Source organism: Procambarus clarkii, chromosome 68 (assembly GCF_040958095.1).
Source record: "Procambarus clarkii isolate CNS0578487 chromosome 68, FALCON_Pclarkii_2.0, whole genome shotgun sequence".
Classification (NCBI taxonomy): Eukaryota; Metazoa; Arthropoda; class Malacostraca; order Decapoda; family Cambaridae; genus Procambarus; species Procambarus clarkii.
The window spans coordinates 9,743,351-9,758,650 of NC_091217.1; the positions used below are offsets into that span (position 1 = coordinate 9,743,351).

General features: G+C 38.7%; 1 protein-coding gene across 1 annotated transcript in view; it reads left to right on the forward strand.

The window, feature by feature from the left end:
* LOC138355640 (MAM and LDL-receptor class A domain-containing protein 1-like) overlaps positions 1-15,300 on the forward strand; it is a 33,346-nt gene that overhangs the window by 14,774 nt on the left and 3,272 nt on the right. The window contains exons 15-24 of the mRNA XM_069310959.1: positions 394-508; positions 4,274-4,470; positions 6,418-6,633; positions 6,806-6,947; positions 8,726-8,949; positions 9,537-9,711; positions 9,848-10,067; positions 12,785-12,935; positions 13,234-13,372; positions 15,090-15,194. Coding sequence (XP_069167060.1) covers positions 394-508; positions 4,274-4,470; positions 6,418-6,633; positions 6,806-6,947; positions 8,726-8,949; positions 9,537-9,711; positions 9,848-10,067; positions 12,785-12,935; positions 13,234-13,372; positions 15,090-15,194 — 1,684 coding nt within the window. The remainder of the gene's footprint in view (positions 1-393; positions 509-4,273; positions 4,471-6,417; positions 6,634-6,805; positions 6,948-8,725; positions 8,950-9,536; positions 9,712-9,847; positions 10,068-12,784; positions 12,936-13,233; positions 13,373-15,089; positions 15,195-15,300) is intronic.

Consider the following 15,300-nt stretch of genomic DNA (forward strand, 5'->3'; position numbering starts at 1 on the left):
ACTCTTATAATTATTAGAGCACTATGCAAACATACACCAAGCTGTACCAGATAATTTGTTAATGAATCAATGCAGTAAGTATATTTTGATTAATTTGGGTTTTCCCATAAAAAATTAATTCTAAAGCAGCCCTGAAGCTGATTTCTTGAAAAGATGATGAAACGTTTAGGAGGCAGCTTCGATAATTGAGTTTATTCTGCATTTCAGTTGTGTGTCTCATGTGCATTTTAGATCTAAATATTTCAAAGTGCAGAATTGTGGACACAAGTTTTCCAAATTAGTCTTCTATTATAAGTGACTGGCTTCTAGACCTTTTTGACAAACTTATAATTATCAGTAATCATAAAGATTAAGATAAAGCTTTATAAAATCCTCATTGATTAATGTTTACAGGTTGGCACCAGGACTGAGCGCCAGTGTGATTTTGAAGAGGCTGACTTATGTGACTGGGGACAGGTGATTGAGGAAGATAATGCTAATTGGGACTGGGTTAATGGCTCTCAAGGAGGTAAGTAAATAAACAGTTAAATTTAATATAATACAGCATAAGTTTTTTTTAGTTCAGTGTAAAGATGGAGGGGGTTCCTTACAGTTATGTAACTAGCTGTACCCGGCCACGCGTTGCTGCGGCTGAGCAACGCATGTGCATTGCTGAGCCACGACAACCTTCCCCTGTCTCCCAGTCGTCCCCACCATTCCCACCCTTCCCCGTCCCGTCATCCTCCCAACCATTCCTCACTTCCCTGTCCCCTCGTCCTCCCAACCATTCCCCACTCCCCCGTCCCCTCATCCTCCCCACAATTCCCCCCTCCCCCGTTCCTTGGTCCTCCCCAATATTCCCCACTCCAATATCCCCTCGTCCTCCTAACCATTCCCCACTCCACTGACCCTTTGTCCTCCCCACCATCTCCCACTCCCCCGTCCCCTTATCCTCTCTATCTTCTCTCCCCTCCCCCATCCCCTCATTCTCCCCACCATCCCCAACTCCCCTGTTCCCTTGTCCTCCCCACCATTCTCCATTCCCCTGTCCCCTCATCCCTCGTCCTCCCCACGATTCACCCCTCTCTTGTTCTCTTATCCTCTCATCCATTTCCCACTCCCCTATCCCCTCATGTCCCCACCACTTCCCCTCCCCACCATCCACCACTCCACCGTTCCCTCGTCCTCCCAAGCATTCCTCATTCCACCGTCCCCTCGTCCTCCCAAGCATTCCTCATTCCACCGTCCCCTCGTCTTCCCCACTATTACCCCCTCCCCTGTCCCCTCGTCCTCCCCACCATTATCCTCTCCCCTGTCCCCTCGTCCTCCCCACCATCCCCCACTCCCATCCCTTCCTCCTCCCCACCATTACCCACTTCCTCGTTGGATGCATTCCCAAATGATGTGATGTTCCCGTCAGAAAATTGGGAACATCAAATGATCTGATGATCCTATCACTGAAAAATAAGAACAGTTAAAAAAAAGAAAAACAATGAAAAATGAAAAATAAATTATACTCACAAAATGAACGGTATGGTAAACAACACAGCTCAATTCCAAGGCAATGTCACACAAAATAATTAAATCAAAATGAAAATAAATTGAAGTCTATGAAAATTCAATTTATCAATGCAATTGGAAACATTGAAATGGAATCGTAACATATTTAGTATAGCGTGTGTTGCTCTTACATGCAACAGATGATGCCGTTTTTTAAAAAAGAACATGATTTTACCTGTCACAGGTGTGGCATCTATACTTACCCAAACAAAATGAACGGTATGGTAAACAACAAAGCTGAATTCCAACACAATGTCACAAAAAATTAAATCAAAATGAAAATAAATTGAAATCTATGAAAATTCAATTTATCAATGCAATTGGAAACATTGAAATGTATTTTGTAACATATGTAGTATAGCATGTGTTGCTCTTACATGCAACAGATGGCGCTGTTCTTCAAGAATAGCATGTTTTTACCTGTCACAGATGTGGCATCTATATAGTAGATATATAAAAACACGCGCGTATTCGAATGGAACGTTGTGTCAAAATTTCAAAGCTATCGGTGAAGAACTTTCGGAGATTACAATGTGTGTTGATCTTATGTCCAACAGATGGCGCTGTTTTAAAAAAAAAGCATGTTTTTTTCTGTCGCAGGTGAGGTATATATATAGTAGGTATATAGAAACACTCGCCTATTCGAATGCAACGTTGTGTCAAAATTTCAAAGCAATCGGTAAAGAGGTTTCGAAGATTTCCCTCACATGAAAAACAGTTTTTCAAAGGAAGCATGTTTTTTCCTGTCACAGACTTGACATCTATATATTATGTATATAAAAACCCGCTCGGATGCAAATGGAATGTTGTGTGAAAATTTCAAAGCAATTGGTGAAGAACTTTCGGAGATTAGCGATTTTGAACAAACTAACATTTCCATTTTTATTTATAAAGATGTATAGTTAAGGAGCACTTTAAAAGTAAAAGAAACTATTTTGAATTGAAAGATTTAAAGAAGCCATTTAACTGCATGCATTACATGTACATTATTTAGACACATGAGAGGTCATATACAACATATGCACATAGAAATGATTACACAGATCTCCATGGTGAGGAGAGAGGGAATTATCAGGAGACAGTGCCAAGAGAGAAAACTGAGGTAAACCTCTCACAACAATGAGGTTGGCACCACAAACTCTCACTCCTCAAGAACCAGGCCTGGGAAATGGAGTGGAGTGGACATGAGGGGCTCAAGAGGAGCAAAGCTTAGCTACCCGAAAGTGCGGGAAAGTTCCTTTACATTACACTAAAATAAACATGCTCTCTCATACGCACCTTGAGATACTTATAAACAATGACAATAAAATAAAAATAGCAGTAAAATGAAACTAATTAAAATTAATAGCCAGTCATTACATTGGAAAGCATAAAAACAGCAGTATATTGCCTAAAGCCACATATAGTGTTTCGGGCATAATGTGTGAAAATACTTAAAAGACGTAAAACTAAATGAGATAAAAAATAATAATGAATTGAATTAGAGAAAGAGAAAGTTAAATGACAATTATTACACGATGAATGGAACAGCGACAATTTTAGCAGAACAACAGATAGTAATTTAACAGAAAAAAAAAGAATACTATTTTTTATTCAGTTTTTAAATTTTTACACAGCAGATAACAGCAGCAGTACAGGTTTAGTAATTTATGTTCAATAAGAGCAGAACATAGGTTGACATTAAAGTTGACATTTAGGAAGTTAGGACGTAAAAGGGAAACTAAGAAATATTTAATTAATATCATGAAACAAATAGAATTTACATTTAACTCCTCCAAAATAAGCTAATTTTGTGTTTGCTGTTATTGTAAATATTAAATACTATATCTGTACTGTTTCTAAAACTACAGTCTGTTCCTTTCATCATTATCACATATAATTCATTTTGTTGGCTTGTATCAAGGTCCTCCAAGATTGAATTTTTGACATTTCCCAGGATGCAAGCTGACAACAGTTGCTTAGCTCCCAGGTGCCTATTTAGTGCTAGGTAAACAAAGGTATTAGGTGAAAGGAAATATGCCCAACCATTTCTGTCCCAACTGGAAATGGAACCCTGAATTTCCATTGAACAAATCCACAAGGGCCGTGACGAGGGTTCGAACCTACGTCCGAGAGGATCCCAGACACGCCTTGATTTCTGTGTGGCCTGAATTTCCAGTTGTGAGTTGAGAACGAACGCAACTGTACCACGACAATTATACAGTAGATATTTGTGAGACGCAGTGGATTGCCATAATTTTTTTTTAGCTTATGAATGGCTTTTATTCAAAGAGTTGCCATATTTGCCAATCACAATACTGTGCCAAGACAATTATAGATATTTGTGAGATGCAGTGGATTGTCATAATTTTTGTTTAGCTTATGAATGGCTTTTATTCAAAGAGTTGCCAGATTTGCCAGTCACAATACTATATTTATAATGTTTCTTGTGTTATAAGTAACTCATTGGTTGCTTTACCAAGTTCTTTACTCTGAGGACTTAAAGGGAAGATATGGTTAGGAACACACCGGAATCATGTGTAAGATACTGAGTACAAAGTATGTATTATAAGTTTAACATATTTTTTATTTCTGCATTCAATGTATGCAGTTCAGAATTTTATAATACAATAATAAATATTGTATGCAGTAACCTTTAATGTATTACATATGTGAAATATTAACCTCCAAAGTATGCGAATTTTCAGCCAATATTTATCTGAATTTACGTGACATGTACTGTATTATCTTTCAGCTGCAGGAAGTGATCATTCATATAATGCACCCAATGGCCACTACCTGGAATTAACCTCAATCATGCAGGGATCAGGAACACAAAAAAAGGCTATGTTGCAGTTACCACCATTCCAGAATATGCCAGCAGGTGATTATTGCTTTCAGCTCTACTACATTCGCTTCGGTGGGGTCCGCATTGGCAACATCAGCATTTTGGTGAGTTGTTATGCTTTTCAATTATATTTAATTATTTTGTCAATTCAGTAATTATTTTTATGATAGGAATGCATTTCTTTACTCTCAAGTTAAAGGGGATTTCTGAAGTATGTCATAGAGAATCATCATCATCTTTATTTAAATTCTCACTTTCACAGGTAGGAAAGTATTCTCATGTTAAGAATATGCTTTCATAATATATTCATTGCTGTTCTTTTTTGTGTTCATCATCACGTGCATGTGATGATATCCTTTCTAACACTAATGCATCTTATTTAACCATCTCCTTTTTAAACAAACTTTGTGCTTTTTTTTGTCACCTTCTCATCATACATTTACTCCCAGTCTATAATAATTAATAATAATATCTGAAAACAATGCCTATATGCTATGTATTGCACAATATGTAAACTTTTAAGACTTTAAGTAATACTCCTTAAACTGACTTTGCAAAAAAAATTATCCCTGATCAAGGTGCAAGACTTTGGGTGGGTGGTATTCCCAGCCCAACAGGCAGTGTAATGGAGATAGTAGGGATGATTGTTTCCCTGAAGCAGGGGCAATGAACAACCTTTGAATTCTCACAAGGCGAGAGCAGGTTTGGAAGAAGTAACCAATGTACGACTGAGCCCACAGGTGTTTTCCAGGGCCTGTAGGATGAATTAGCCCTACGGGAATCCCAGGCACTGAGGCTAGCTAAGCTGGTAGAACCCTGTCAGGTAGCAGGCAAACTAACCACCAGTAACAGTTATGAAACCTCGAGGGCAACAGAGGACGACTACCAACACATCCTAGGCTTGCCTAATAAGAAGCTAAGCAGACCTCCTCTGTCTAAACAAGGCGAGAATGAAAATATAATGAAAACAAAACCCCCCGAAGATACACAACAAACAAACTGGCAATCAGTGAGAAACATTGGCTACTGCGTTGAAGTAAAGCTAGCTACGCCAGCCACAGTGCACCCCCACCCAGCCAGTAACACACTCCTACCCGGGGCAAAACAGAAAGCCTTAGACCCCCGACATACCCCAAGGGCGAAGATAACATCAAGCGATGAAGTCCTCAAACGAGGAGTGATTCCAGATCACCCCAGGGAAGGTCACCTTATAGGGAAGGTACTGCCCCAGGGAAGGTCACCCTACTAGGGAAGGTACGCCCCAGGGACAGTACTGCCCTGACACGCAAAGGTAGTACTCACAGAGCACCTAGGGAAAATCACCCTAGGCGCATGCTGTGCTCCTGTACTCTAAGACACCTGACAACCACATCATACACTGCTGGAACAGCCACATAGGGCAAATTTCTGGAACAGGATCTTGAGGTCAGAGGTGAGTGATTTGACCACCAGCACATCAGTTCAAGCACTGGAGTGGTGGCTACTGGCTCCCCCTTCCTCCCTAATGGTGGGGGTAGGTGGGTAATGCTAACAAGTAGGAGTGCTTGTTGCATGAAGTATTGCTGTTGGGTTTCTTGCTAGGAGAGTTATTTTGATCTTCTCAGATGTAGATTGCACAAGTTAACCCAGACAGTGGACTGTTTTGATTTGCCTATCTTTCTGGATCCTTTCCCAGTCGATAGCAATTGTGACATACTTTAAAATGTAAAGTTTAAATGTAAATGTAAATGTACTTTTAAATTAAATCATGCCCCCCCCCCCCCTCCCCAGAGAGGCCATTGCTCCCTGCCCCTTTCTGAGGGGGCCAGGTTCTGGCTCGTGGTCCCCGGTAGGAATAAGAACTCCTGTGACTGATGATCTCAAACTAATATAGCACATACCAATTCGGATAGCTTCAGGGAGCCGACAGGGCTCCCCACAGAAAAGTATAAAAATATGAGCATTGACATGCTTAGCCATAGCCATTTATCTGCACATATATCATAGTTTGCATGTATATATCCCCATGGTATGCATTGCATATTTCATAATGTCTTTATTTTCATTTTTAGGTGGAATTTTCAGGAATCATTACACCAATTGTGGAGTTGAATGATAAAGAAGGTACTATGAACTGGACACTTATACAGCAGACTTACAAAAATAATGCACATCTTGCCACTGTTGGATTTGTTGTAAGTGGTGAAGTGGGCGCAGCTTCAGCAGATGCTGGCGAGTCTGTGATAGCAATAGATGACTACTCCTTTACTACCACTGCCTGTCCACAGGTGGGGCCACTTATAAAGCAGATATTTAATTACAAAACTTTATCTCATAATGACCCATTTATATATGATATGGATATTGTGTTAGGCACAGTAACCTGGTTTACTCTAGCTAACTATATGTATTTGAAGGTGCTACACATACAGGGTTTTATATGGTAAAATTACTCCACAGCCAGGATCTTGCACTTTTGAAGATGCTCACATGTGCATGTGGCATGTGGAGATGTCTGAGGATGTTGTATGGCAGCTAACTGATGGACGAGAGAGCCATAGTAATGGTCCAAAAGTTGACCACACCACCAATACCTCTTCAGGTCAGTTCTAGCTATTCTAGCTGCTAGGCTTTGCTGTTTTGTAGTATACTCTCACCAACAATCTTTAATTTATTTATTTCTGATCAGTTTATTAATATTTCTAGTGGCTCAGCAACTCCCCAAGTACTTATCACAGTGAGCAACTGAGGCCTCCACCAGAAAAGGCTGTTTCACTTCATTCAGTGCTTGATTTTTAAATACTATTTAGCAATAAATATTATATAGTATGCACAGTTGGCATCCTCCTCGACTCACAATCAGGGATCCTGGGTTTGATTCCCAGGCAGAAATGTTTCCTTTCACCTAATGCCTCTCTTCACCGAGCAGTAAATATAGGTGCCTGGGAGTTAGGCAACTGTTGTGGGTTGCATCCTGGGGAAAGGTTATTAGTAGTTCAACCTAGGTAGGACCTCAATGCAAGACTTAAGTATATATATACACAGTCTTCCTGTCCCTGACAACAGGAATTATATGAGGCATAAGAGTAGAGTTGACTGCGAGACAATGTGGCATTCTAAAACATAGTTTGCTTCCATGCCAATAAAAGTGAGATAATTAATTTATAACAGTGTCATAATATTTGCTACAACATATTTAGGGCATCATAGCATTATGGAAAAATAATACAGGAGTAAGGTGAAAGGCATAGTCACTGTGTGGTTATTTTTGCATGTTTGCATTTGATCTGCTTTTAGTGTTGCTTTTATCGTGTATTGCTGCTGTACTTTATTGCAGACTGCAAAATAAAACCACAATTCATAAGCAGTGATGTTTTTTCACCGGTAACATTCAGGAGTGCTCTAAAATGGGACTCTGTTTGAATGTACCCCCTGCTGTTACAGGTTTCCAGATGGATTGGATATGAGAGGATGCACTCTGGAACTCTTAGTACAATGGCAGACACATTGGGAATGTGATGCCAAAAAAACTTAAAAAATCAGAAAAATATTTAAATTTACTAATTTCCAGGTTACTTATGTATCAAAATGTGTAGAGAAATACACACAGAAATCACAATAGCATGATATATCAAATGAACAAATTCACAAGGGCCGTGATGAGGGTTTGAACTTATGCCCGGGATGATCCCAGACGCTGCCTTAGTCGGCTATGCCACGACATGGTCAAAAGAATTGCAATCGGGAGTTCTACTGACCTCACTTGGATCCTGCAGCCTCTCCGAGACACAAACCAGAGTTTTACACAATTCCAACAATTTGACCATGTTGTGGTGCAGTCGACTAAGGCAGCGTCTGGGATCATCCTGTGTGTAAGTTCAAACCCTCATCACGGCCCTTGTGGATTTGTTGTAAAGAAATATATTTAGGTGTTTGAAATTATAAAAACATAATAATTATGGCCATAAAATAGTGCAATTACTTAAAGATCTTTTTCTGCAATTATTTTTCATATAATTAGCTGGGATCTGGCACAAACTGATTGGTTTTAATAGATTTGCACTGCACTGCAGTGAACAAACATGATGCATTTATCACATATCTGATTGACAGATATCTCTGCCCACTCTGCTTGTCTGCTTCAGTCCTTCCTTCCCTTTCTCTTGTTAGAAGCCAATTAAATAATTATTTTACAGTAGCTGAGTTTTTATAGATGATGGCCTTTTGTAGCTCAGAGTTTACCTGGACTTCTGCCTAAAAATTGGGTATTGTATTTCATTTCATTCAATAGATTGTAAAGCAGGTTATTCTGTAATATAAAATTTGTGCTTTCTTTTCACTTCCCGTAACTTTTAACATAATTTCTTTCTGCTCAAATAGGTGGTTATGTAATGGTGGAAGATTCTGGTGAGCACGCTAACACAGCTACTGCCTTGGTCAGTTCCCACATACCAAATGATGTGTATGGATTTTGCTTCAGTTTTTTCTATTCTATGAGTGGAGATGATGAAGCTCGCCTGAAGATTTCATCACGAAGTGATGATGGCAAGAATATAATATGGTCTCTTACAGGGCAACAAGGCCCTGACTGGCTCTATGGACAGGTAGATAAGACACAACAAGTTACATAATGATTTAGGCTTTCTTTAAACTCTTCTCTCATGTAGACCTACCTGGAATAAATCAAAGCAAATAACTTTGTAGAACTTCCTTTTGTTTCCTATGGAATAAAATGAATATGATAAAATCAACAAAGCTCTTATGTTTATATTATTTGAAACTGATAGTTTTGCAGGATTATTATTAATTATTACACTAGTCTTAAATTGTAATGAGGTTTGAAAATCTGATTAAGTATTGCAAGTTGGTACAGTGTTGTATAGATACTGCACTAAGTTATTAGATGTTTTGCTATATTAAATGTAGAGATAGATATCAAGATACAAGAATGCTAAAAAGATATACTAAAAAGATAGATACAAGATTGTCAAACTTCCAGCCTCTGTACTCTCATAAACGATATGTACCTTCTTGTATATAAATAAATAAATAAATATAAATATTACTATTTCTATTAACTTCTCATATCGCAGTCTAATATTATTTATTGTAAAATTTAAGTAATCATTATTTATATCCTGATACAGTATATATAATATAATTATATTTATATTACAAACAACTCTTCCAGGTTGGCATTCCTGGCTCTACCAGGGGAGAATTTGAAATTGTTATTGAAGGGGTAACTGGGTCCTACTCCTCTGGCTGGATTGCCCTGGATGACCTGTTTACTTCTACTGGTGACTGTGTCACTCTACCCTCAGCGGCTACACCAACACCGTTACCTTCTACAACACCTAACCCACGTGAGTCTTCTCTTTCATATTATATATTATTGTATATTTCATATCAATTTTATCTGAGATATATATGTATTTATTTTAACGTGTTATGTTGGATTATAACACTAATGTAATATTAACATTTGTTTTCATTATATAGCTAGTGACATTTTCAACTGTGACTTCGAAGAAGATATGTGTTCAATGATCCAGGTTACATCGGACGATTTTGATTGGTTTTACCAACATGAAGAAGATGACTTTGAGCTTCCTCCTGGAGGATACATGCTAATGGATGCCACGGGACATAGCAATAAAGAGAAAGCTGTCATTAAAACCCCTGAGATTACTTATCTTGGCCTCCAGTGTATTAGTTTCAGGTAATTTCCTTAACCTATTTCATAATTACAGTTTTATAATTATTAGTAATACCCAGTGCTATCGTGGAAAAGAAAATATAAACACATTTGATGTTATATAATATGAACTTTGTTTCCTCGGGGTAAAAAAAATAAAAAAAAATTATACAGTAAAGCATGGTATACCATTGATGTTCATTTTTGGTAGTGAAATGAATAGAGAAAGTTAGTTCTGGGAGTGGTTATTTTTACCAGAATTTATCATGGCCACTGTTCTATGCCCCAGACCCTATGCCCCCAGTATGTACAGTAGGCACTGTACTATGCCCTAGAGGGGAGCCGGTCGGCTCTGGACTTGTGATCCTGTGGTCCCGGGTTTGATCCCGGGCGCCGGCGAGAAACAATGGGCAGAGTTTCTTTCACCCTATGCCCCTGTTACCTAGCAGTAAAATAGGTACCTGGGTGTTAGTCAGCTGTCACGGGCTGCTTCCTGGGGTGGAGGCCTGGTTGAGGACCGGGCCGCGGGGACACTAAAGCCCCGAAACCATCTCAAGATAACCCTTCTCTACTGTTCTTCTTCTTCCCGGGGTCAGCCCATTGGAGATCCTCTGGCCTTTTTTATAGTGGCATCACTGTGAATAGATTAAGAAGCCACAGAGAGCTAGCTAGGTCCCTCCCAAAAATCAATGGTTGAATGTAGCGATGCCCTTTCTGGTAGGGCTCTAGGCCTATCAGGAAAATCTGCCCTGTTCCCTTCTTCACTATGGAGTAGTGGAGTTTTGTACTGTGGCTCCAGAGTGAGGGGGTATGCTGGTTGACACCTCAACTGACCTGGGCTGCCATTTGGTGGCAACAATGGCCATCACAGTCAGGTTATTTATTCTGCAAAAATAGTAATTTGCTTCGTTTACCTAAGTGTGCCTATTTTCCTTCAAGCATTCACTTGTTTTATGTGCCTGTGATTTCTGGTGTACTTTCCTAGTTTTATTGTTGAGACACTGCTTCTCTCGCCTCATAGTGAGCCAGATTCTGATCCTGGCCTTGCTATGCAACAGATATTAGGCCTGGTGTGTTGGGGTTAAGGCATTGTGGTACCAGAGATAAGCTTAGGGAGCCACTAGGGGTACATCAGAAGTGAGCGTTTCATCACATTTAATGCTTTATTTATATATACTACAAATAAAGATGTATACTGGTGGTATAAATATTGTTGAGAAAATCCGTAGGAGCTGTGATGATGGTTCGAACCTATGTGATGGGTGTTACCATGCACACGCCCTAGTCAACTAGACCACAACATGGACCATGTTATGACCTAGTTGACTAGAGTGTGTGCGTGGGAACACCCACCGCATAGGTTCAAATCCTCATCACAGCTCCTACAGATTTTGTCATTGATACATCATGTTAGTGTGATTACTCTCTGATTATTATTATTAATTTTACAGTGGAACCTCGGTTTTGGAATGCCCGTTTTCAAATTTTTCGGTTTTCAAGCTCGATTTCTTCAAAAAATGTGACTCGATGCTTGAGTTTCTTGATATACATATGGGCTGACCAAGCACATGGCGCACTTCAGATTACCAGTGTCTACTGCCAAGTGATGACCTTGCTTTAATTCTTTGTGAGGAATTTCATTGTTTTGTGCTTTTTTTGGTTACTGAACATAAAAGTTCTTATTATATATCATGCCATGGGTCCCAAGAAAGTCAGTGGTAAAGTTCAACCTAAGAAAATAGTTGTGAGGATGATGATCCTCACAACAAGAGGGAAAAACAAGTGATCATTCATAGTGAGACAATGTAATGTCTCACTACAGACAAGTGTTAAAACGTAGAGAAAAACAAGTGTCTGTAGACAGATTCTTAGTAAGACAAGCAAGCAGTGAGCTACAACCAGGTCCTAGTGGTATGTCTGCAGAATGTGAGAGAGAGTGTACCCCAGAAATATCATCACTGCTGTTATAATGGAAGGGGATGTCCCTTCCAAAAACTAACAACTCTTCTCCTCCCCCTTCCTCACCATCTTCCATACCCCCAACAAGAATCATCAACAAAGGTAAGATATACTTCTACATACTGTAGTGCAAAAGTATAAATACTGTAGTATTATGTATAAATTGTAGTTTTATTATTATTATTAATATTATATAATAATAATAGTAATAATAACAGTTATAATAATAATTATAACAGTGATGACAAAAACAACAAACCAAGAGTTTAATTATGTCAAAACTACAATGCCACTTTTGACTTGCATTGTGTGTGCAGCGATGATGATTGATGTGGTGATGACTTATGGAGTGGTGGTAATGGTAATACAGTAGTGGCCAGTTTGTGGGGGTGACTATTAAAGGAATGCAAGTGACTTACTCACTTATTTTATGTGAACCTATATTCTGTTAGTACTGAAGAAGTTAAAATAGAAAAGTATTGAATAAACTCAGGCTTCTGTTCTTCACTTTGTGTTTTCTTCACAACTTGCTGTACCTAATTAAAAGAACATTGGCTAAGCTATACAGTATCATGTTAGCCCAGCATTCTCGTACCATTAGGTACAGGATAGGTATCAACAAACCACAGAATTCACTAATCCACAATTTTTTTAGTTCCAGCTGTTTCAGATTAATTAAAGAAGCTCCTCTGTTTTTCATTAATGTAAAGCATTGAATAATAACTAATAAAAGGCCCTTGTATGTCTTTTTGCATGTACTAATAACTTATAAAAACCAACAGGTACCGGTTTATAGGATGTGAGTCTGGTGTGCTACTGATGTTCTTTAGTTTTCGTGAGACCCGTAGTGAGGCATTATGGCAGCGACACACCACCACAATACCTGATTGGATCTCTGCTAATATTGAGTTGAATGCTGGAGATGCCTACTCGGTATGTTATTAGAAATTCTGTACATCTAGATAGTGTCTCAAAAAATTTAAGTATTGTGTCAACAAATAATAAACTCTCTATATTTATGTTCCCACCTTCATGTAATAGTTTGCTGCTCTGTCAAGCTAGACTATGTGTATTACTATTATTTGTTTATTATTATTACTGTATAATTATTTTCATTAATAATTCTCAGCATTATAATTACAGTACTGTATTGTACTATTAAATATTAACATTATAGTTACAATTTTGGTATAATTAGATTTTTAATCAACTGATTTAATTTAATTAACAGCTAGAATGGGAAGCCCAAGTTGTTGGGGAAGATTCCCTCATTCTTTTGGATAACATTGTGATCACAGCAGAAGGATGTCCTGTCGAACGCCAGACTTGTAACTTCGAATACGAGAGTCAAACTGACTTATATTGTGGAGGTATGTTGAGGTTGGTGAACTTTCAGATAACAGCTTTCCACTGAACTGCATCAAGAACTTTGATAGGTGAGGAGCTGCTCCAGATAAAATAACAGTACTCTAGGCAAGGGTAGAGAGGGAGCTAACCAAAATGTAAGAGCAGTACTCTAGGCAAAGATAGAAGGGAAACTATCCAAGATATGAGAGCAGTACCCTAGACAAAGATTGAGGGAAACTAATCAAGATGCGAGACCAGTACTCTAGACAAAAGTAGAGGGGGAGCTAATCAAGATATTAGAGCAGTACTCTAGACAAAGTTAGACGGGGGGGGAGCTAACCAAGGTGTGAGAGCAGTACTCTAGGCCAGGATAGAAGGGGAGCTACCCAAGATGCAAAATTTGTACTCTAAACAAGGATAGCTGACACTTTTGTAAAGCTGAAATAACTAAGAATTTAAATATGCTTTGAATATGGACTTTATGGATGTACAGCTTGGCAGTTGCTGAAATGTATGGCCTCCTTGACAGATTGAATGTGACTTGTGACACCTAAGATATTGATGGAAGGTTTGCAAATGCAGATTTTCTTAAAGGAGCTGGTAATCTGCCAGAATTTGCTCTAATGTAATTGGAAGAATCTGTATTTTATTGCAATAGATTTTTGACTCCATTTCAAGTACTTGAAATGAGATGTGGTGTAAATATAATTGATGAATAATATAGAAAGAGTAGACAATAGACAAGACTTTAGAACAACACAGTTAACAAAAAAGGCTACCTACAGAAGATGGAAGGTTGGAGATTAAAAATTTGTGCCATGCCTTGTATTGTACTAATATGTTCTTCAAAGGACATTGGGACAGAGGCTCTAAATAGATTTAAAAGTGACTAAAAATTGGTGCTTAAATTAGCAAATCTTTAATGTACAGTATTATACACCCTTCAACCCAAATGTTTCTGTTGCGAATATAATTATGCTGGTACTGTATGCCAGTATATGCAGTATATTGTACAACCCTGACCTGATGTCTTTCACTTTACACACAAGAAGGTGACCTATGTCTTGCAAGTGCTACAATGTGACCCACTTCATACTGCCCACCAGAACTGGACCTGCTTTAAGCATCATATTAGATTATGATCCGATTCTTACAATGCAAGGCCCTCAACCACTTCATGCAGCACACTAGAAGCTGACTTGCTTCTTGAAATGGTAGAGCCTGACCCCTTTTATGCAACACTAGAAGCGGGCATGCTTCTTGCAATGCTAGAACAGGACCTGCTTCATGCAGCATATTAGAAGCTTCCCCACTTCTTACAGTGGTAGAACCTGACCTGTTTTATTAAGCATATTAGAAGCTGTCCTGCTTCATATAAAAAACTAAAAGCTGCCCCACTTCTTGCAATACTAGAACTTGATCAGCATCATGCAACATATTAGGAGCTGACCCACTCTATGCAACATTAGAAGATGACCCACTTCTTGCAGTGCTAGATCCTGACTCACTTTATGTAACATTAGGAGCTGACCAACTCTATGCAACATTAGAAGTTGACCCACTCTCTGCAACATTAGAAGCTGGCTGACTTCTTGTAATGCTAGAGTTATCCCACTTAACAGTCTTACAATGCTAGAACTTTACCCACTTCATACAGCATATCAGAAGCTGATTCTCCTCTTGTAACATATACAACCTTTAAATGTATTCAGTTCCTTGAAACAATTGTTCTTCTCTCAGGATACCAGTCGGGTTCACCAACTGACTTCCAGTTCTTCCGCACCTATGCTGCTGAGTCTGCACACAAGTATTCCAGTGATGATCACACATACCAGTCTGCTTATGGTAGGATTTCAGTGTGTTGTCTTCTATTGTAAATGTATTATAGTGATGTTTCATATTGGCAATTTTGAGTCATAATTGATTTATATAAGATAAGTTATTAATGCTC